Source organism: Solea solea, chromosome 15 (assembly GCF_958295425.1).
Source record: "Solea solea chromosome 15, fSolSol10.1, whole genome shotgun sequence".
NCBI lineage: Eukaryota > Metazoa > Chordata > Actinopteri > Pleuronectiformes > Soleidae > Solea > Solea solea.
The window spans coordinates 13,093,951-13,116,282 of NC_081148.1; the positions used below are offsets into that span (position 1 = coordinate 13,093,951).

General features: G+C 40.0%; 1 protein-coding gene across 13 annotated transcripts; it reads right to left on the minus strand.

Moving 5' to 3' along the window:
- Window positions 1-448: 448 nt before the first annotated feature.
- Window positions 449-18,875, minus strand: lrrfip2 (leucine rich repeat (in FLII) interacting protein 2). Of its 13 annotated transcripts, none has more exons than XM_058651587.1 (27): window positions 18,680-18,875; window positions 16,653-16,812; window positions 12,265-12,351; window positions 11,746-11,805; window positions 11,081-11,143; window positions 10,904-10,942; window positions 10,632-10,703; window positions 9,868-9,918; window positions 9,701-9,769; window positions 9,366-9,455; window positions 8,916-8,972; window positions 8,047-8,100; window positions 7,878-7,934; window positions 7,312-7,380; window positions 6,917-7,030; window positions 6,422-6,463; window positions 5,810-5,941; window positions 5,301-5,372; window positions 4,305-4,475; window positions 4,076-4,168; window positions 3,586-3,678; window positions 2,828-2,929; window positions 2,048-2,180; window positions 1,771-1,911; window positions 1,564-1,643; window positions 1,362-1,466; window positions 449-1,275 (listed from the first exon to the last, which is right to left on the minus strand). In XM_058651587.1, the coding sequence occupies exons 2-27, from the start codon at window positions 16,740-16,742 to the stop codon at window positions 1,165-1,167; spliced, it is 2,247 nt and encodes a 748-aa protein (XP_058507570.1). In that variant the 5' UTR covers window positions 16,743-16,812; window positions 18,680-18,875; the 3' UTR covers window positions 449-1,164. The 13 variants fall into 13 exon arrangements, with proteins under 13 accessions (XP_058507570.1, XP_058507569.1, XP_058507571.1 ...); XM_058651586.1 differs by having other exon boundaries at window positions 1,741-1,911; window positions 18,680-18,874; XM_058651588.1 differs by lacking the exon at window positions 7,312-7,380 and having other exon boundaries at window positions 1,741-1,911; window positions 18,680-18,874.
- Window positions 18,876-22,332: the final 3,457 nt, after the last annotated feature.

The window sequence follows — 22,332 nt, forward strand, 5'->3', positions numbered from 1 at the left end:
AAAGTGCTCAGCCTTGTGATTAGTTTTGTAGGAGAGAAAACTGCAGCCAGAAAAAACCCAAATAGTCACAAGCCTCCCAAATACACCCAAAATATACCAGCACACGTTTGACATATTATTTCTGTACTTTTCCCTCATCACTGAGGTATGTGTAATGTGGAGGAATCAAAGCTCAGCATGAAGTAACTTTAAACCTTCATTTGCAAAAAACCTGATGGATAATTATGGGTTTGTAACATCTGTATGGAAACTTAACGGGTGAATTAAGGAAAAGTATAATTCCATGATTCATGCTGTAGTGTAGATGCTCCTATATGTGCCTCAGTCTATCCCACATATAATAATTAAACAAAAACATCAGCTTTTAACTCAATGTTACCTTGTTTTTTCCCTACAAAAGTAGGATTAAACATGAAATATTCAAAAAGTAGAAAGATTGTGTACTCACTTCTGTAAATTACACATTTATTTCCAAGATATCTTTTAAATATTTGAAAAAATTTCAATGAAACCGCAACAAAGTTGGTTCTACATATTTTCAAATACTGACTGCACCTCGTTTTTAAATACATCATTCTGTACCTTTTTAAACTATTATTGTTTCATTGAGCGGTGCAGACCTTCTGTCTCTGGTGTGAAAAGGCACTTCACTGTGGAGGGGAAGCAGAGAAGGTGCAGGGCCGGAGCAGCTGTGAGGGTTGATCTGTTTAAAAGCATCATTATACTCATTCATGCAACTTATCAAAAAAACAAACAAAAAAACGAATAAGAAACAAAAATAGTACAGCCAAGCACCCAGTTAGAGGGTAATAAAATCTCACAGATAACATGATGTACAAAGTTCTGAACAATTATGTAGTGACCAGAGAAAATTTCATCAGCTCCATCTCCCAGCAACTTTATATAGTTTTATTACTTTTGAGTCATTCCTCCCGAAACACCTGGCAACTTACCAGATAAAACCCGATAAAACCCAAGACTTCTGGTTTTTAGAAAGACAGACATTATTCAGCTTTTTGCCTGTGCTACAAGTATTTTTTTTAAGTGTTTAGCTACAAATCTTAAAGTGTTACAGCTGAATGTGGAAATGTGCTCCAGATGCAAAATGGCAGTCAGAGGTCAGAGGTGCGAGTTTAAGGGCTTCTGTGGTGATGCTGCCTTGCCTCACTGCTGTGAAAGAAGAGCGTTCCTGTTGGCCTTCATCTTCTCAAGGCGCTTTACTAGGTGATTGTTGGTCATCTCCATCTCCTCCATCTTATCCAGAGCCGTGCGCAGCTGTGGTGGAGTGGAGTACAATCATTACAATTCAGCCTGCTGGGTTTTTTTCATGCTACAAAACACAGGCTGAATGGCGTCTTTACCTCTCTTTGAAGTTTCCTTTTTTCTGCTTTTAGTTCATCCTCTACTTTCTCTGAATTATCTGCCGATGCCTTGTACCTGGACACTTGCCCTTCAAGTCTATTAATCTGAAAACGCAAAGCAAAAACAACATTTGTGACTTGAAGCTTTAAAACATTTGAAAAAAAAAGAAACAAATGTTTAAATGTTTTGTTTATCACTTACATTTTGCTCCATTGTACCCATTTCCTGTTCTGCCTTAGAAAGCTTGAATTTGTATTCACTAATCTGTCTGTTGGCATCCCCTACAGAGAAAACAGAAACAAGCAGATTTAGAAAAGAGAGAGAAGGTTGAAAAGGTCATTTAGGAGTCAATATGTAGCAGCTGTAAGAGCAACTTACTTTGCATCTCAATAAAATGTAGGTCTGTACCGTTCTCCATCCTCTCCCCATCTGTGAACGTAGTGTCCACCTTTGGGTGTTTCTGTCTCTCCTCTTCCAGCTGATTCTTCAACTTTCTGATCTGAGTCAACAGTTCATCCTTCTCCTCTGCCAACTTCCGTAGCCTGACATCTGCACAACAGAACAAAACCACTTTGAACTCATACTTTAAAGACCATCTGCGGTCTCTATAACCGGGTTTATAAAAGGATTCTCATCACAAGCCTTGGTGTGCAAATGCACAGTTGAGTTGCATGCTGCGACTCACCCAGAGGACCGTCTCCTGCAGACTCCAGCACCTGGGCGGCCTCCTGGGAGACAACAGTAATCCCTGAGGACACAGGCTCATGGTTGACATCTCCGTTTGGTGTACCGTCTGGGATGATGACCAGCCCATGTTTCTATGGTGAGGAAACAAACCAACAGCTGGCTGTCATTGAGACTTTATAGAAAAAGCTTAAACAAGTCTTCAAAATTAAACATCAGTCTGTAAATGTTACAACATATCCCAAAATAAAAGCCCCCGACACGGTGGCTCACTCTGCATTTATCAGTATCTCCAGACAAAAAACTGAAGCAAAATGTGTCAGGATTTGCCCTGGATTCGTCTGTGTTCAGACACGTTTGGAAAAGTGCTTTCATTTTTATTAATCTGTAAACCATGTGCGTTACGTTGCTCCATGCTACTTCTTTTACCCTTTGGCAAAAAAATGTGGTTGAATGTTGTACATTAGTTTGCACAACACTGATATTTTACCACCGTGTTCCAAATTTTCCCTTTTATTTTACCTCGAGCAAACACAATAACAGATGTTGAATTGTGTGTTTATTACCATGGTGACGTCCGTGTTTAGTGACTTTGTCTATGAACATAATTACAGATTAGCATTGTACCAAGGAAATAAGGTGGGCAAAAGAGTTTAAAAGTACAGAATATAGGAAACATTAACCCTCAAAAAACATCCAAACCAAATTATAAAAATATATAACAGGCGGTTTTTCGGACAAAAACGGATTCCTCTGTCCATTTGTTCTTTCTGGGACCTACCTCTCCTGCTTTGGCCTTCTGCTTGATGTCAGCAAGCTCATCTCTGAGCTCATCTCTCTCATTCCTAATGCAATCAAAGTATTCTTTCTGCCTCTCTAGGGCCTGGCCACACAGACGAGACAAGACAAGAGAGAGGAGAAGAGGCAAAACAGAAGTTGGATAGACTCATGACAGACACAGCAAGACATGTCCCATGCACAAACATGCACTGTGTAACTCGGGCCAACAATGAGGAGGTAGAAAAACAGCCAACAAACAGATGAGGACATGCAAACAGAAAATGGGAAAGGTTAACAGAGAGAGGTAGCGTAGAGGGGCAGAGGAATTTATAATAGTAGGGAGATACATTCTGCTGATTCAGACACAAAGCCTCTATCATTAAGAGTTTGACTTTATGCACTGGCACAAATTAAGTAATCCACAGGAGTGACATGCATGTGTCATGCTTGATGCATTTCTCCTCAACAAACTATTTGTATATCACAAGCTGTTCACTTCAAGTTTTAACACAGTGCAAGTGGACTTGTTTTTGTTAGCAACACTGCAGAGTCCAAACAGACACTCCTGTTATTTCGACATGCAAAAATCCAAACTGTGAATATGGATGGAATCAGGTAAGTGCTAATGCTTAAGGGTCTCCATTGTGCAGAGACAGTAAGAGAGGCAAGAGAATGGATGGACGTGTGTCTAAAGGCCAAAAAGTGCAACCATCTATTGCCTCTTGTAACTTGTCAGTGCACTAGTGCTGGACCTCCTACCCCAATCTTTTTGTCCTTCCAGTTTATAGTTTCCTGCAGGTCAAACACCTCTCTGGTGAGGGCATCTAACTTAGTCTGCATTTTCTGGCTCTCCTGGAGCGGCGTTGATCAGTAAAAAAGACGGCACATGATAAGAACAGAACAGGAAAAATTTAAGGGAAAAAAGAAGTGAAAGGCACATAAACGTACATACAAAAATGAAAGATACAAACAGGTGAACAAGGTGAGAGGAGGCCAAATTAGGAGATGATGAGAAAAGAATGAACAGTAGTGATCATCAGAGTCAGAGAATGAAACGGCTAAATGTTGAGGATCATCTGGGGAAAAAGAGCTACCTAGAGGCAGTTCCTTATCAGTTACTCCAGAATACAAGTTCTCTACAATGTCTGCACAGAGGCACAAAGACCTATCTAAGTGGTGACAGAATCACAGTCTGATGTGGTCACATAGGCAAAAACTGTTGGCTTTCCTAATACAGGGGAAACCTTACCTCTATAAGCTCATCTCTTTGGCGGATTCCCTCTTTCATCTCTTCCTGTTTATGCTGCAGGACGGTACACGTGTGCTTTTGCCTTTCAAGTTCCTGAAACCACAGACACAAATCTCTTTGGCCTCAGCTCCACAATAGATTTGGGAACTTTATTAACATACATGTCTGGCAGGTTTACTGGACATAATTACAGGATTCAGAACTTTTCTTTGACCGAGTGATTTTTCACCTTTGACTTATCTTCCAGCTCCCTCTTCATCTCTGCCATTTGTTCCTCCATCTCCTCGATAACGTCTTTTAGTGTGTCCACTTGATAGATGAGGTTGCCTTTGTCGTTATCGAGCTGTGCATTCGATACCATGGCTTTCTTATACTTCTCCTCCACCTCTACAAGTGACTCCTGATTTGGGTGAAAGCCCGTTAATGAACACAGTAATTTAATTCAAAAGCAGAGATCACCTACATGCAACAGAGGGGGCTCTCTTTGGTGCGAACAGGAAATTTAAAAATGCATTTATCACACAAAACATGCTACAAACCACTTCTCTTATTTCTAAACGTAAAACTAAAACTTCTGTACCGACTTGTGTGCATTGTGCAAGAGGTGACATTGAGTAAACAATACTTAGAATGCATTGAATCACTCAGAGTAGGAGTGAAACGAGGCAGTATTGTGAGAAGAGGATCTGAAAGACGAAGTATAAGTGAAGAAAAAAAAGATCTAGCTAAAGTGCATCGGCTGCATTTAACTCTCAAGAACAGGCCAAGAGTGAAGTTTGTGAGTGAACTACTATTAATGAAATATACTACTGTATACAGTGTACTTTGTAAGAGAACAGGCATCTGTTAAAGGTGAACAGACTAGAGGACCATCCAAAATGTAGATAACAGCAGCCTGGATGGAAGAGGAGTTTCATAATTTAAATTATCTGTCAGCAGATGGAGTGTGTTACTCTTCTAACACCTCTGTACACTGCTGAATTGTGGGAGTGTCTTCACGTCAGACAACCACCAGTGTGTTGGATCAAAATGGGAAGTGAGGGAAGATCATGCAACACAAAAGGGTTGTTACACAATTCAGACTGGGAGCACGCAAAGACAGAGTTGTGTTAGGAGCTACAGGAGGGGGAACAGGGGGGGTGTAGATGGGGAGGCAGAGGGTTAGTGATGCCATACTGCTCCCAGAGGACAAGAGAAGGCATGCTTTGAGCTCAAGCCCCTCTACCTTCAGCTCTTTAAGCCCTTGCATGTACCGCCCTTCTACATCCTGAATCTGGTCCTTTAGTTCATAGATATCCTGTAGAGCAGATGGAGGGAACGGTTTGGGTAAACGTGGGCACCAGAGGGTAGGGGGTATCAAGGAGAGATAACAAAGCACCCGTGCTTCCATTTCAAAGACAGACTAGCTGGCAGAAACATGACCACCCAGATTTAGAGAACAGCTACGTCACATACAGACCTCCCGTGCAAACAAGAAGGAAAAAACAGTTAAAGCAGACACTTAGAACAGCAGGGAGTTCAAACCAGAGGTAATGCTGTGGGAGGTTCATACGCAGAATCAGATGTTTACATAAGTGGCTCAAACATACAACATATGGGTTTGAGTATTATGACAATGTGATGATGGCCAACTGAGTCTAGAACAAGTAAAGTCTTAGTACAGGTTTGATTTCCTACTCATTTTATTTAGACACACATATACAGATTTGACAGTGTGTGTATTGTACATCTTACCCTCAGTTCACTCAGACTGGTGTCGGGGTCGTAGACGTTACCCATGTCTGTACTGCCACGCCGTGAGGAGGAACCACCCAGCGATGCCAGTGTGGCTGCCGAGAGGCCCGGGGTGGCACATCGGGAGGATGGCTGTTAACGCAAAGGTGAACAACATTTAAGGAAAAAAAACAAAAACGGCACAGAAAAATGCAACACAACTCCCGACATGTTATTCAACACTGTCATCTGACGCCGCAGGGCGGGCTCTTAAGTGATCCCATTCAAACCCTGCTAAGGAAGGCATTGTCACAAACGTGTGCTGAAGTTGATTTAATGAACTTGACAAACTAGCTCACAATAACCACAGGCTGTGTTTAGAAAAGGCAGTTTGCCTGTTTGTTGATTTGTTGCCATAGCTCCACTTGAACTACATACTGTGTTAATTCATAGGTCATTGTAGCTTTGACTTTTGGTATGTAATTATGTTCCTGACAAAATCAAAATCTATTTTAGAAGTCCCTACATGTAGCTACTTTGTTTTAAAATAAAGGCATCTACTGAAAAACTTAACTGTTGAAAATGGAGTTGGAGGTTAATTACTACTACTACTACTACTACTAATGCACTTACCCGACTATAATCTGAATACTGCTTGTCACATTTTTCATCCAGCTGAAAGAAAAAAAAAAAAAAAAAAGTACTTTAGAATTAGTTGCACACTATTGTCAGAACCATGCGTCCTGTGTGGTCATGCTTTGAGTCGTGTCCTTCACCTGGAGATCAGTTCAGGTCATGGGTTAATACAAGTCAGGAGTAAGTGCTGCATGTTCACAGACCACAAAGACAAACAAAGTTAACGTTCAGTGAATTACAAACTCTCTAAAGAAATAGATGATACACACTGTATGATACACACTGCAGTCATATTAATTTCAGCTATCCGTGTAACAGTCTACTCATCTGTAGGGTTATGAATATAAGAACAGTAAAATGTGGGATGGGTTTTGAATACCAAATGTTATTTTATTTTAACCATGCATTAGATATAAAATATTCAAACAGTATTAGTGCTGCACTGAAATTCACTCCAATGTCCAATGTTGCGATCTTAAATTAGCCACTTACAGCGTCCAGATCAGGAATGCTCAAATCATCAATGTCAGACACAATACTGCCCCGTCGGCTGGTGCGGCTGAAATAGTCAGCAGCGGACTCACTTATGTCTGAGAAGTCTGACGACTGCTCACAGCACACACAGGGTGAAGATGAAAAGCAGAGAAATAAATAACAAGGGGCAAAAGAGTAGAAGTCAGAGAGGGAGAGCAAAGGAGAAAAACAATGACAAACATAATGTAGCCAGAGAAGATGACTCATGGTCAAAGCATTTAAAATTCATGATAGGTATGAAGGTGATACAGTTAAGGAGACAGTTGGAAAAAGAGAGTTCGATAAAGACCATCAACTGCAATAGCAGCAGAGCATCAGTTTATGTTTTGTAAGGCCCAGTCCCTACAGCTCACCACACTGTCCCTACGGCCTCTGTTGTAGCGCTCCTGAGACACGCTGCTGACTGTGTCTTCATCTGAGGACTGCGAGGAACACACACACACACACACACAAAATGAGAATCCAAAGTAATGTAGATGATGGTTGCATGCCCAAAGCTTTTTCCTGACACACATGGCATGTTCAATCAGCAATCGCTCAACATCCAGTAGCAGTCTCTGATATAAAGATGGGTTTACTCTACAGACTCTAATAATGGATTCCAATTCATGCTATTTTGATAAGCTGCTCAAATGCAACAACTGGAAAAAAGCCTGACTCAACATCTATACCTACAGAGTACTAATGAAGGAATACTCAGATCACACTTTAAATGCCAATCAGAGATGCTGTTCCCTAAAGCAACCTGTAGCCAGGTTGGTGTGAGCAGTCAACGTCATCCACAGAATGGGGGGGGGTTGAAGGGTTGGGGGGGTTTGGTAGTGTTGAGAAGGTGCAAATGGGAGCTGGTTCGCAGTTAGTGTCTATATGTGCTATTAGCTGACATCATGCAGGGTGCTGGTGGTTATCAGGTGCTCACCGCAGGGCTGGTGCGAGTGGAGCTGGCACCAGAGGAGTACCAGCTGTATTCAGAGGGCTGTGGACAGGAGGAGGAGGTGGACAGGACAGGAAAGGACAGGAGAGGATAAAGACAGGGGCATCACAGTATGCGGCTAAAATGCCGCTTGACAAACATTCAGAAGACTTACAGCTCTTGAACTGTAGCCTGAGCCGTAAAGACCAGTGTCGTCATGAATAGAGGCCTGAGTGCACATGTGGGAGACAATGCAGGACTCAGCAAAACATGAGAGGGAACATTAATCTTTGACTCACTAGCTTAAACGGTTGTGTAAAAAGGACTTTCTTTGCAACATGCAATAAACAAAAACACTACCCAACATAAATTTGTTCCAGCATTTTTAAAACAAAAAAAACAAAAGCACCAACTTAAGAAAAAACTCTCTTTTATCTAACTAAAGCACACATTTATGGCCACTTCTAAAGGCTCAGTCTGTCCAGGAGCTAAATATAAGCAGCTGGGCATCCTATCACATGCATGTGGCCACATGAGTGGGGAAAGGTCTGCGGCTACATCCATACTGCTATGTTTTAATTTGAAAACAGTATTTTTAAGTTAAAACCCATCTACTACCAGATGAGAATTTAAGGAGGTGGTTCTCTTCTCTGTAGTTATTTGCTTTAATTCAGAAAGAATCCTTAACAAGAAACAATGTTGATGGTGAAAAACCAGGATTTTCAGTCCAATGACGAGGTGAAAGTGAAACTCAAGGTGTTAATGGAGCATCTCTGTGAATGCAGGTAAATGTGTATTAATTTTCAAAAGGACTCGAAATTAGCCCTTCCAACCTTAAAACAAAACTATGGCATTTTCAAATTAAAACAGAGCCAGCAATGTTTTAGTGGCCCTAAAACACTGCAGTAGTGTAGGCACCAGGCTTATCCAGAGCCGAATATATGCATTTTTAAATGAAAATTGAGGAGAATGGATGTAGCCTGATTCTGAAGGTAACTCAAGACATGCAGAAAGATGCTGGCCCCCCAGTGGACAGAAACTGACCACGCTGTAGCTGCGAGGCAGCCCCGTACCAGTGGTGGAGGACAAGGAAGTGGTGGCCTGTTGAAGAACAGGGGAGCAGGAAAATGTTTAGAGGACAGAGAGGAGCTGTGGCAGGAATGTGAAGTGGTGAGAGACAAAAGAGCAGCAGCAAGTGGAAACAGGATGAATGTTTGTTGACCCTGTAGCATTCAGAGCCTTCAGCTCAAAGTGCTGAGTGTGAAAATCAGTTGAAATGACGGGACACCGTCTCTGTTCACTGGCAGAGCACTACTTTTGTCAGTCAACAATTTAGATGAATTCAAATGATCATGAGAAAAATACAGCAAAAGAATGATTTTTGATTTTGACAACATAATCAGACAACTCTCTCTTTACTTTGATGCTTTCACTTTAACCACAATGTAAAAAGGCTTACAGATGGACAGACGGCACACACAGAGGATAACTGACCCGAGGCTGATAGGTGGAAGTGGAGAGTGGAGATGGTGGTTTGGTCTTTGTTAAGCTGGTGTAGTTCCTTTGATCATGGTATAGACCAGTCTGGAAGAGTAGTAACATTATGACCTCAAACAAGCCCTGACATAATATTTTTATGCCTCAAGCATCAAACTTGCATCCATATTTACACAGTTTGATCAATGTCTTTATGACACAAACTAAATTTAATAGTATGCATCCCATATTAAGGTGTAACAGTAAATCATCACTGGACGCCACTATTGTTAGTCTTCACTTCCTCCATGCATGAGGCTGCAGAACACACACAAACGACAAGAGACACTGACCAGCAGGTCCCTCTTTGAGGAGCTGGAGGAACTCTTTTTATGGCCATGAAGGTCATTGTACACAGAGCTCTGTTTAGCCCAGAAAACAAATGAATAAAATGAGACAAATAACTACAAGAGAAGTGTAAAAGCAGTGATAAATGGATGACCATCACACATGTACATACAGTGGAGCGGGAGCTCTTGAGGGTGGAGGAACTAATGGAGAGGCCATCAGACTGAAGAGAGAACAGGAGTCACAGGAATTATTAGAGAACAATAGCTGGTCAACTGTCTGTTCAGGCACAACACAGTTCATGTGTTGCACTAACATGAGGTTAGTTGTTCCAACACAGCAACTGCCAAAGCACACCATTTATTTTTCCACACCCTGCCTGGGCCACACTGAGGGAGTAAAAACATTTTTCATGGGATCTTCTATTACAACCAGGATGCAACGGAAGCCAAGTAAAAAGAATATATAATCAACCAAAAATCGGCTCAAATGCAGTCTAACACAGCTACTGGCAATGTTTTTCTGCGTCCACACACTGTTGTTTCATAACGACTTGTACTTCAAACTGTTAATTGCACAAATGTTTGTCAGAATACACATTTCCAGAACAACAATTTAAGTGTATAAGAAAATGATCTAAAAAGTGCTTCACCATGACAGAATGTTTGTGTCAGTCCAAAAGAGTCAAATTTAAAAACGAAACTCAATGTGGAAAACAGTTGCCTCAACGCACCATCTACTCTCAATATGAAAAGTGTCATGATTTGCTTCAGCATCTGAAAACTTTGACTCCTGGCACAAACTTCATCATATCATTCATATCAGTTAGAAAAAATAGCTTGAACACTGGTTACATGCTTAAAATACAGGTATTCAACCTGTTGCCAGACTCCACACACATATATGCGCTCACACACATGCGCAAACAAAACGCACCAAGGCATCTTTTCTGCGGGAACTGGGTCGACTTTTACTAGAACCCAAGTCACGTACTGCTGATGAAGTTGACTAAAAAGTAAAAAGAAAAGAACGACAGTAGCAAATATTAGGATAAATCAGCAATCAAGTTAAGTAAGTTATGACCTAAAATGTGAGCTGAATCCATTACTCCAGCAAGTGCTTCTCAAACAAGAACAATGGCAATCACACATCAGTGTGCCCCTATGTGAGCAGTTAATAAAACTGGTAGGGGTGTATTATATACGCACCCTGTAGCTGCGGACTGACATGACATCATCATCCAGCCCCTGTTAAATGTGGAAACATGGAGTCATAGCACAAAAGCAGACAGAAAGAGACATGGGTGGTGAGAGATAAAACTGCAAGATGTAAGAAAAAGAAGAGGAAATACAGGCAAAGAGGAAGTGTGTGAGGGAGATACAGACCCGTCGATGGCGACTGCTGGACCTACTACTACTACTAGAGGTTTTGGCTTTTTCTGCGTCAGCCTGGGATCAGAGAGGAAAGTTGGTAAAAACTATAGTGAGAGTAGAGAGGCTCAATCACAGACGTGAATAAGGTCCCTGCAGTGTTTTAAAGTGGTGATGCAAAGCCCAAACCATGCTATACAGTGTCCATCAACACGTTTCCTCATAAACATACACTCTCTTTAAACAGTAGCAAGATTAATTATATACAGAAAGAGCTGACATTCTGCACATTTTTGTCTCATCTGTTCCTTCTAACAGAGCACACACTACTAAATACATCAACACACGTATGAAGGAAGTCCATAAACATTCAAAAATATCCACAATTTCTGAGGTAGCTGGAGGCCAAAGGGGTTTATGGCTGAACATCCAAACGACACTTTTGCATGCAGACTCAGCTATTCTAAATAAAGTCAAAGGCCAAAGCCTAGCCTACAGACACACGCAGTCACAGATGTGGGTGTCTCCAAAGCAAATACGCTGCTAAGGCATTTATCCACAGTGAGGTACAGTGCAGTCTGTGAGTCAAGTATATCTAAACTGTCAGGGTTGACTGGCACTCAGACACACAACAGGCTGTTAGTGGACTGTGAGGCTGCAGCACTCTCTTGCTTGCCTACCATCCACTGGTGGATCTGACCCCATTTTCTGCTGCTACTGCCAGATGAGTGGTAAGAAAGCTGGATAGAGGGAGGAAGTGCCAGGAAAAACATACAATCATATTTCACTCAATACTATGAAAATGAAAAAAAAAGGATAGACTTTCACGACAGGAATAGACATTTTGGTCTGTGGATATCTGTGGACATGCAGCACTTTTTTTTTCCTTTTTATGTGGGTATTGGTTTGTGTTTGAACTGTCAAATCAATGTAAAAAAAAAAAAAAAAAGAAAAAATTATTTTTAGATGTAAAGCCCAACAGCTCATCCATACCAGTGACTATGAATGCAGATGAAGAGCTTCAAAAATCAACTCAGATTTTGTAATATTTGGTCAGATGATGAGGCAAGAGAAGGCAAGTTTCCATGTTCTACAGTTGACCTTAGTTGAGAGCAGCGTTTTTGAGGCATTCCTGTTGCTCCCTTTGAATAAAAAGGTGTTTTTGCCAGCCAGGTGCAGCCAGGTTATGTTGTGTATACCTCTTTCTGCTGTCGTTCAAGTTCCCTCATTCGAATATCCCTGGCCTCCGCCCGAGCTGCCCTCTTCGCTGCCAGCCTTGCCTCCGCCTGTGTGATACATGAACACACTAATCAGCCATGTTTGAAAACTGATTAAAGAATTACAAAACATCAAAGAATATAGTTCATGAATACATGTGGGTACTAAAGTCATCCACTTCCTGTAAGCGAGAGAAACACTGGAAAATTACGACATTTCTTTGAAGAATCTTAAGTGTCACTGTCGAGACCTCTGAGACCAGATTCTTCCCATAGCAGGAACAATATTGTCTAAAAATATGAACCGTTTCATTTTCTCAAATGTACAAGCTACTTTAGAGACAGTAAAGCACAGAATCAAAGTAATGTGTCATGTTTATGTAATATATTATATCCTTGTACCAAAAACATAGCACAGTTATTCTGGTATCGCTGTATATGTTGATTAATAATAAGAAACTGCAGTATGCTGATGATACAGATACACTTGGCAGGTTATTACAGTATGTGCTCTTACGTAAAACTAAAAACCTTACTTTTGTCATTGTCAAATGCGGTCACACAAAGCAGAACAAGCATGACTGAAGGAGCGGAAGACACAGATACATAGTGCTAGTACAGCAAAACGGCTGCCAATGGTTGGAGTATGGGTGAAAACAAAAAGCAGCAACTGCGAAAAATTTCAAAAGTTCAATTACTACGAAAAAATCCCTGGATGTTCAGCCGTTTGACAGGATATATGCCTCTAGCAACAAGTTAGCAGAGGGGTGGGGGTGGTTACCAGCTGGGTTACCAGCAGTGTTTTGGTAATTACTCAGAATTCCCAAGGGGGCGCGACATCATTTCTGCATTGGAGTTTTGAATACAAAAAATACAATTACAAACATTTTAATTTTAATTAAGGAAAAAAAATCTCCTATGGCAGAAAAGGGAGAGTCAAGCAATTTCCTAGAACATGGACCGGAGCTTATTTTACAGAGTACCTCAACAGAGAGTGAGCTAATTTAGGACCTTACACAGGTGGCTATGTAGCCGGTCCTACTAATTACATACTAAGCATGCTTGAAGACACAACATGCAAAAGAATGCCACACTTGCTTACTAAGCCCAGCCCTTTATCTCTGACTAAAAGACAGTCCATAAATACTGTGCAAGCTGTGTACAGTGTCTCACTGCAGACAAACAGTCAGCATTCCAGCAATTTCTTATCTGCTCTGCCAGAGTACAGGGCGTGTGAGTATAGGCCATTACTGGTTCAATAATAGCCTGGGGTGAACACTCACTGAATAATATTAATGCTAAACAACCACTTTTACCCCTACAAGTTGTGTACAAGTATTTCATCATGCTAATATTACAAACTGTCACATAAAAACTGAAAACAATACATGTGCCACAGGTTTGGGTTGACTTCAACAGTACGAAGACAAAGTTACCCGTGTCCAGGTGAACAGATAACTGTTGTAATTAAACAGGAGTGTAATACTATATAATATACTATATTGTATAATGTAATATATAATATTGATACGCTCTAGGTAAAGTTAAGGTGACAACTGAAAATAACTTGATGACATCTCCCGAACAAAAAATATTGTTTGCAGAGCCACTGTCTCTATTTATTTCATTATCATTGATGGTTATGGTTAATGCCATACCATCTGAGGCATTTTAAAATGTTTCTCGTTTCCTGTGACTGTTCTGGGTAATTATTCTAGAGACAAATGGTTTGTACAAGTTGTAAATGCACAAATGGAACAGACAAATCAGAAAGCAGAAGAGATGGCTGCCCTGTGCTCTGCACCTGTTGAGCTGTCTGACAGTATGACCTGCTCTGCACAGCAGCTCAACTGAGCTCTCTGTCTCTGTCCTATCTATAGCCTGTCCCATCTGGCCCAAACTCTCTGACAGCCACATCATGGGGCTGGGAGAGTAACCTGAGTGGTTCACCATCAAACACACCTCCAGAATTATGAATAGAGGTAGAACTATTAATCTGTCAGCCAATTAATTTGTTCAATTTAGCCAGTTTTTAAAAATAATCGCCATCAGCCAATAATTATTAAATGAATGAACTGATGATGACATTTTTATTCCATGTATTTAATATTTAGTTTAAACCTAATTGCCCTGTAGTGCAGACACAAATATGTGAATGGAGAGACATATCTAAAGTGTCATTCAATAAATCTTTAAGTTAAGAAACTTTGTGTACCATTTTTTTTTTTGACAGTTATATTTCATCTGATTGCTCCAGCTCCCCCACAACCCTCATGTGGAGGATAAAGCAATAGAAAATAAATAATAAAATGTTTTACATTAAATGGAAAGTGCAAATAATACTATAAATGTTGCTTTCAACAGAAATCAAAATATTCCTGAAAATAGGAATAGGAAAATAACTTCCTCCTCAACATTGGTATATTTGTTATGATTAAGTGGTCAGACATAACACAGGGCCTCTTACAAACTTAACATTACATCAGGATTGTCTGTGAAAACGATGACAGCACAGTGTTTTATGTGGTTCCTATGAAATTTCACGACAACACAATTCAACAGCTGCTAAATATCTTGCATCATTGGCTTATTAAGTTAGATCAAACAGACAGTCCTGGTTTCAGAATGCACTTTGTTCTCTGCCGTCTAAACAATGGAAAGAGAAAGTGTGACACTTCCCATTGTAATAGTCATCTCTAAAATCATATGGACTATGAACTACAACTTCCACACAACCACACTCCCTCTGTACAATGAGTACAGTCATCGATCGGCCAGTTCTAGCTCCATTAGCTGCTTTAGATCCTAATCTGATACACAACAGGTTTGAGATGATCATCTGATTCAACCACTTGGCCACTGTCAGATTTGTAAAGCAAGCTATTGGAATTCAAAAGGACTGACTGCCGAGTAATGTAAGAGGCTGGTGACGGTGCAGGCTCAAATTCAGAGTCATTCTCAGCAGCGGTCTGTGCCAAGCACGAGCAGGGACGTTTTCACTTTTCTGATCCAGGCACACACAACACAAAGCAGAGGCTACAGTGTTATGGAGACTTGTTTTGGGAGGTTGGTGATGTGCAACAAGTTACACTCTGAACTCCCCGCACAGTTAATCTAATCTTTAGTTTGCTCCATAAAGAGATTCAGATGTAGGACCTCACTGGGAGGGTCAGATGACTCATGTTTCTGTGATCGGCCAGCATGACTATAAAGAGAGCAAATGGAGCCTTGTGCTCAGTGCCCAAGAATGAGGCACTGCACAGCTTTCAAACAGCGCATGAGGTTATTCATAAAGCATGCCAAGGCAAATATGAATGGAAGGTTGATTTATTCAGCTTTACAATCCCACCTGTGAAAGTAAGAAATAATTTGACTTGTTCAGAATAATTTCAGAAATGTTCCACACAATGTGGATATATTATTACAAGCCAAACCTAAAAAGCTTTTAAATAGCAGAAATTAACTCTGCATTTCTGCAATTTTAGCCACCCCATTCCTGAAAGAAAAAAAGGCAAAAGAATGGCAGCACTACTGTGGAACAAAATGGAATAATCCTGTGGCAAGTTGTTACAAGCCAGGCAGCTTCTCTCCTGTCTGTGTTTTTCCCCCCAAACAAAAACACTCTAGTCAAGCTCTCTGTGGTCCAAACCAGCTGTCTCTCTCTGCCTGGACTGAAACTCTGACTTGTAAAACCTGAATATCCACATATATGTATATGTTTCAGAGGTCTGTTTACTGACAAAACTTTGACCATTGTGCCCAAAAGCATAATAATTAGTTGCATAATAGATTCAGTACACCTTCCTGCCTTGTGTTGACTAAACAACTGGGTGTCAAATAGAGTTTTGTTAAGTTAAGTCTAAATCTAGTCCTAGTCAAAATGTGACATTGTCAAACCAGTCTTAGAGATGCTGGAGAATAAACAGGAACATCTCAGTCAGATAACATTTAAAGTGATTTTTTGTTCACTAGAACAAGCTTGCTGATCTTTCAGCGTCTTTATCTGGAATATTTTGTAGTTTCTTTGCGCATATATCAAAAAACAATTAAAATCATTTTGGTTGGTGGAGAAAAGAAGACATTTAAGAACATTCTTACTTTAAGGTTTGGGAAACACCAATTGACATTTTATGGACAAAACAATAGTTAAAAATAGTAAATACAACTTTTTAAATAGTTTAAAACAGCAGTTAATAGAGATAATAACCGACAGATTAATTTATTATTAAAGATGCAGCCCTATAAATCACATAAGCATTGACTCAGCAGGGCACATATGCAGTAGAGTAATACACTGTGGGAAGTACATAGCCCTGGTTTGTCTCTGTATAAGAGAAAAAATAGGATGAATGTGAGTGACATAGACTTACCTCCCGGGCAATGCTACTCAAAGCCTCATCCTCTGCTGAAAACCGATCTTTCAAAGGGGCACGCTTTCGACCAGAGCCTTGTGTCCCCATGGTGCCTATGCAACTATTGCTCCACCAGTATGTATGAGTCCAGAAAATACACAAGCTTGTACGTAAATACCTAGTGGAAGAGACAAACACAGAAGAAACTTCAACAAGAGCTGTTAGCAAAGTGAAATATGCATTAGGTCTGTCTCCACTTTCAACTGCTTTTCACTGTGTATGGTTTCATGCACTCTAATCTCTCCAACAACCCATGTACTCCCTATCTCATGCCTGCAAAAACAGACAATCATTCATGTATGGCACCTACAAGGGCTTTGGATAAACAGTTGTGGCTGACATGAACCAGCTTTAACTCTGACATACAAGACCAGTACAACCTTCAAAATCAGCATTTTAAAATAACATGTCAATGAGAACAGCTAATGAGGTATAGAGGAGGACGATAACCATAACTTTAACATCTGAAAAATGGCTACAAAACACATCATGACATGATACAAAAATGTATCATGTCATGTCATCATAAAATCAACATGCACGAGATGCATATAGCAGAGACTGCTTGAACTGCAATAAATGAAGATCATGGTAGGTTTGTTTGGCCAACATGTAGATTATTGTTATTTTTTGTTTTCATTTATTTTATTATTTTCTACACATTTCTTTAGAGTAGCATGAAAATATTTTAAGAAGACATTAAGAAGTTCATAAAACCATGTTATTGGAATAAAAATAATGCAAGATCAATAGTTCATGTATGGGTCTAAGCAAGCAGCAAACCCATAACATAAAGATATAACACCAAATGTATTTATTGCAAGTCATATCACATTGCAATTTTCAATGTGATTTAAGGGAAGATGGAATTTTAATATTCAGGGAAGTTTAATATTCATCCCTTTTTAATCTGTTAATTACAGTATGTGAATTATATATAATGTGTTAGCTATAGTCTATGTCGTACTATGTGTTGTTCTGTTACTGCTGTATCACCTTTGTTAAAGAATACAATTCCTTGTGGGTAGAATAAAGTAATATTTGTTTTGAAAACGTATGATTTTCCTGTTTGTATCTTTTAACCTGAAACTGAACTAAACCCATGACTGTTCACTGAACAGGCTTATATTAAAGGCTGGTAAAAGCATTCCTTTTCATCAACATGATAACACGTGTTTGATGAACATCCAGACAGATCGCAGACAAATCATCGCTGCATCAGGCTGGTACAGACAGGGGGAAAACGCCTAGTTCAGGACCGGACTGAGTCAGAGGACCCAAGCGAAGAATGGGCGCTACTTGAGTACGGTTAATTGCCTAAACCCAGTGGATCGGATATTCAAAATTAACAGCAACTGACCAGCAAAACACTGGCTATGAAATAAACTAGATCTGATTATTAATGATGAGCTACCCGCAGGATTCTAAGTGATTGTTAGCCGACGTGAATCAACCATCTTCACTTTCCACCAAGTTACTAAACATGGACTTTCGCCGGATAGTTTTCCGCGGATTTACAACGCCAACACTGGCGTCCCAGTATTGCGGAAAGGGAATAGTAAGCAGCGGCTAGGTAAAAGCAAAGCGTACACAAATAGAACGTGTGGTCAGGGTTAGCGAGCTAAATGTAACAACGTAAATGTTGGCTAAAGTTAGCCAGCTCCCTGTAAGCTAGTTACGAATGCTAAGTGGCATATCTGTCGTCCTCCAGATATTACTACTTGTAAAGTTACCCTTTAAAGACCGCATTGCTACACGTCCCCTGAAGCCAAACCTACACAACAACGACAGCTATCCAAACATGTCCTTCCCGCGATAATGGCCCCCAGAACCGAAGACCCAGGAATCACAGCTAGCTGGACTGTTTAGCTGGGTAGTTAGCTTGGATAGCCAGCAGAGCTAATCTCGGCTCTCCTAGAGACACACAGGGCAAACTGGCACTGATCCTTCCGTCATTCCCCTCCGTCCCCAAAATAAAACGTTACCTCTGCGACAGCCTTCACGAAACCGACACAGCCAAGGCGTTGTTCCTTTCTTCACGGGGGTTTAGGAGGGGGCCATTCGGCTTCTCTTCAGAGATAGGTAGTGTTTTTGTCTCCACTGACAGCTGTCATCAATCCGCCTTTCTGGAGCTCTCCTCTGCCCTGCTTACCCAGTTTCCACACACTGTGCTGTGGTTAGCGCCAAAGTTCCCGGATGTTAGGAAAAAATAGGGTGTGATGCTGCCTTCAAGGACCGACAGACAAATCCTAACGTCAAGTGTGTCATAAAGGGACTGAGCATAGGACTGAGTACTGCCAAGAGTCATACTTGATGGCACATTGGCTTCCCTTATGATCCATATTCAAGTTTTAACAACACCGATTAGACACATTTAAACCAGTTTTATTATCACATATGGATACATTTAATTCCTTATACTCTTCAAAGCTTGATAAATCACTTCAATTAGTTAACTATTTTGTATTTACTATATATATGTAGGTGAAATATATACTGATCCCTTCGGATCTGTAATTTTTGGAAACAAACGTAAACAATAAAAAAGACAGAGATTAAAAGTCTGTCTTTCATCTCACTATTGTGAACCCCCCCCCCCCCCCCCCCACACACACACACACACACACACAATTCTGACTCAGAAGTCAGACTGTTGTATTTATTTATTTATTTTTAATTTTGGTCCCAAACTTTTTTCTTTCTTTTTTTTTATTTATGTTTTTTTTTTTTTTTACATGTGGCCCTAATCCTCTTCTATAGATCAGCCACAACATTTTACTGTCATGGCTGTTCTGTGAAGTTGCTAGGATTGCAATTACTAGTTATAAAAGGTTAAAGCTTAGTTTAATCTTAGTTTAAAAGGCTAATGTAACGATTGTGTATGATGCATGGTGTGTCTCAGTGGTAAATGACTGGTGTAGGCATTTATGTTAAACTAGTAATTATGTTTATCTCTATTTCTGGTCTCCCCTAAAATGTGTTCAGGAGTGGTTTTAGCAGAATTTCTAAATAAAAGTATCTGTGTTGACATAGACTGATATATAGTTCATAATAAAAAGGTCTTTAAGATGCAAAATTAATATATTACGAATAAAAACCCATACAGAAACAAGTACGGGGCCCACATGTGGCCCACAGCATGCAAGTTTGAGACCTCTAGTCTAAGTTGATGATAAAATTTTAAAATCCCAACTAATGTAGACTTATATATTTATTTTATTTTTACACTTAAAGAACTTAATAGAAAGGACATTACAACTACTGAGTAGGAACTACTGAGTAGGAAGTTACTCATTTGGTAAATATTGTTTTTGCTTTTGCACTGAATGCAATTACTGTGTGCCGTTTAATTTAATATAGAGATGATGAGATTAAATTTATTGTCAACAGTAATATATAAATATACTTAATGACTAACCAGTGTATTTATGTATGACACAAGATTACCAATATACCTTCGTGTTTCGACAATTTTTATTTCGACCACAGGGAGGCAGTAGCAGATAACCTTTAGTTCTACCTTGTTACACCATCTCCACTCTGTCTATAAAGCTAAATTACTGATGAAAGATTTTGTTCTTTCTTTTTATTCTGATGACAATTAAAACATTAAAATATTAACCTAATAGATAAACTGCTGAGGTAAATAAAAAATAAATCCATGCAAGACTTGCAAAGAAAATGGAAGGATAGATTTTTGTCTTTTGTTTCTGTAGTTTACATATGGAATTTCTTCCAGTATGAACAAGTATGAACAACAAAAAGCAGTATAAATGCAGGTTTGTATTATTTTATGTTTTTAGGGTTTTAGATAGTGAAGCAACTTGGATTTGAACGCCCTACAGGGCCTGCATGGGAACCCACTGATTTACACCCATAATACAGGTTTTACACACACACACACACACACACACACACACACACACACACACACACACACAGTTATATTATTCTCCTCATTACAAGAAGCTAATGACTGTTTTGTCTCTGATCACTCCTCTCTGTTTGCTACCATGCAGACAGGGTTTACTGAAGTCTTAACCCAAAGACACCATCAGCCAAACAGTCTCCACACCACTGATCCGACAATATTTTCCACTCAGTCATCACTTTAAGCACTAATTTACCACGTTTCACAGTCATAATGATAAAGGATCACATCTAAATAGACAACAAATGCACAACAATGGATTCACTGATCAAACTGTAATAACAGTGATTACAACGCTTGCGCTGTATTTGCAGCATTGACAGTCTTATGAAAATGGAAAAGACATTTATTTTAACTTGGACCGCTGGTGCTTTTAAGACCTGTAATCAGCTGTAGGACATGTTAAGAGACATAATTGCATAATGGACAACCCATAAGAGGGAGCAATGGAGGAGAGGAAAATGCCTAAGGCCAGCCAGACAGTGCTTAAGTATATTTGTCTAGTTTTATGGCCCTTTTAATTCATGAACACTCAAACACACTTGTTTCCCTGAGACAGACAGGCGTGTACTCAGCTGCACCAAACCTGAAAATGTCTACTTGTTTTTCTCTTTGTCCATGTTCTCCTTATCTGTTGCTCTCAGCATGTAAACACTCCGCTATAGCATGTGTTTTTGTGTGTGTTGGTGGATTTGTATAATTTTGGATGGCATTCACCACCAGTTGGTGATCAGTGGTTGAGGAGCCTCCCACTGCGCTAACAGGGCTGAATGAATTGTTAGCTCCACTGTCCTTAAGCCTGTTTCTCCTCAGAAAGGGTGTAGAAACTATGGAGCCCCAACTTGTAATTACCCCATGGAGGGTAATGCTGCTCCCTGTCCTCATCTCCTCTTGAGCTCTTTGAAGATGCCCCATAGGGAGTGGGTTGTAATCAGGACACATGACTCATTGATTACTCCATTGCAGTGTTCCAGGAACACAGCACAAGAAGTGGACACAGCGGGGGGAAGGCAGCGCAGAAGTGAGTGTGCAGATTGACTGGAGATACAGATTCAGGATGCACACACACATGCATGGGGTTTCTGGACACATATTAGATGCTGTAAATAATCAGATGGTTATCATTATTCTTGTGGTTCGCTCAGTCAGCCAGTTTAAGTGGCTGTTCATTACTGTCTGGAGCAAGGCTGAGTGGCCATATGCCGAGTGAGACCGCGAGTCGGCATGTTTTCATCCCAGCCAAACTCACAAGGACAGTGATTAGACTAAGTTCGGCCAATAAGAGGAGGAACTAATGAGTGCACTCACCCAGTGATTGCTTTAAATTTGTGCATAAAGTATATATGTTGTTTATGTATCTTTTGTCATCTAGTCTTGCAAACAGAGATTGAAGTTTGCTTGTTAGTGAGTTGACTTGTTTGTTTTTTCTTAATATCTTTGGCTGTACATTTGCATCACTGCCTTCTTTCATTAATTGGCCTCCTCTTTTTCATTCTATGTGCCTTCTATTATTTTCCTATTATTAGTCACACAACCTGTGTTTCTGGTATACATTTCTACATTACAGGTATATTCCCACTATAAGTCAAACTAAAAAATTGCAGTAAAACTGAATGTTTTACACATTTTACAGAGCAAATCCGTTGCAGAATAAAATGCTGCAGCGTATAATAACAATGGTTTAGTTATCTCTTAATGAGACCAAAG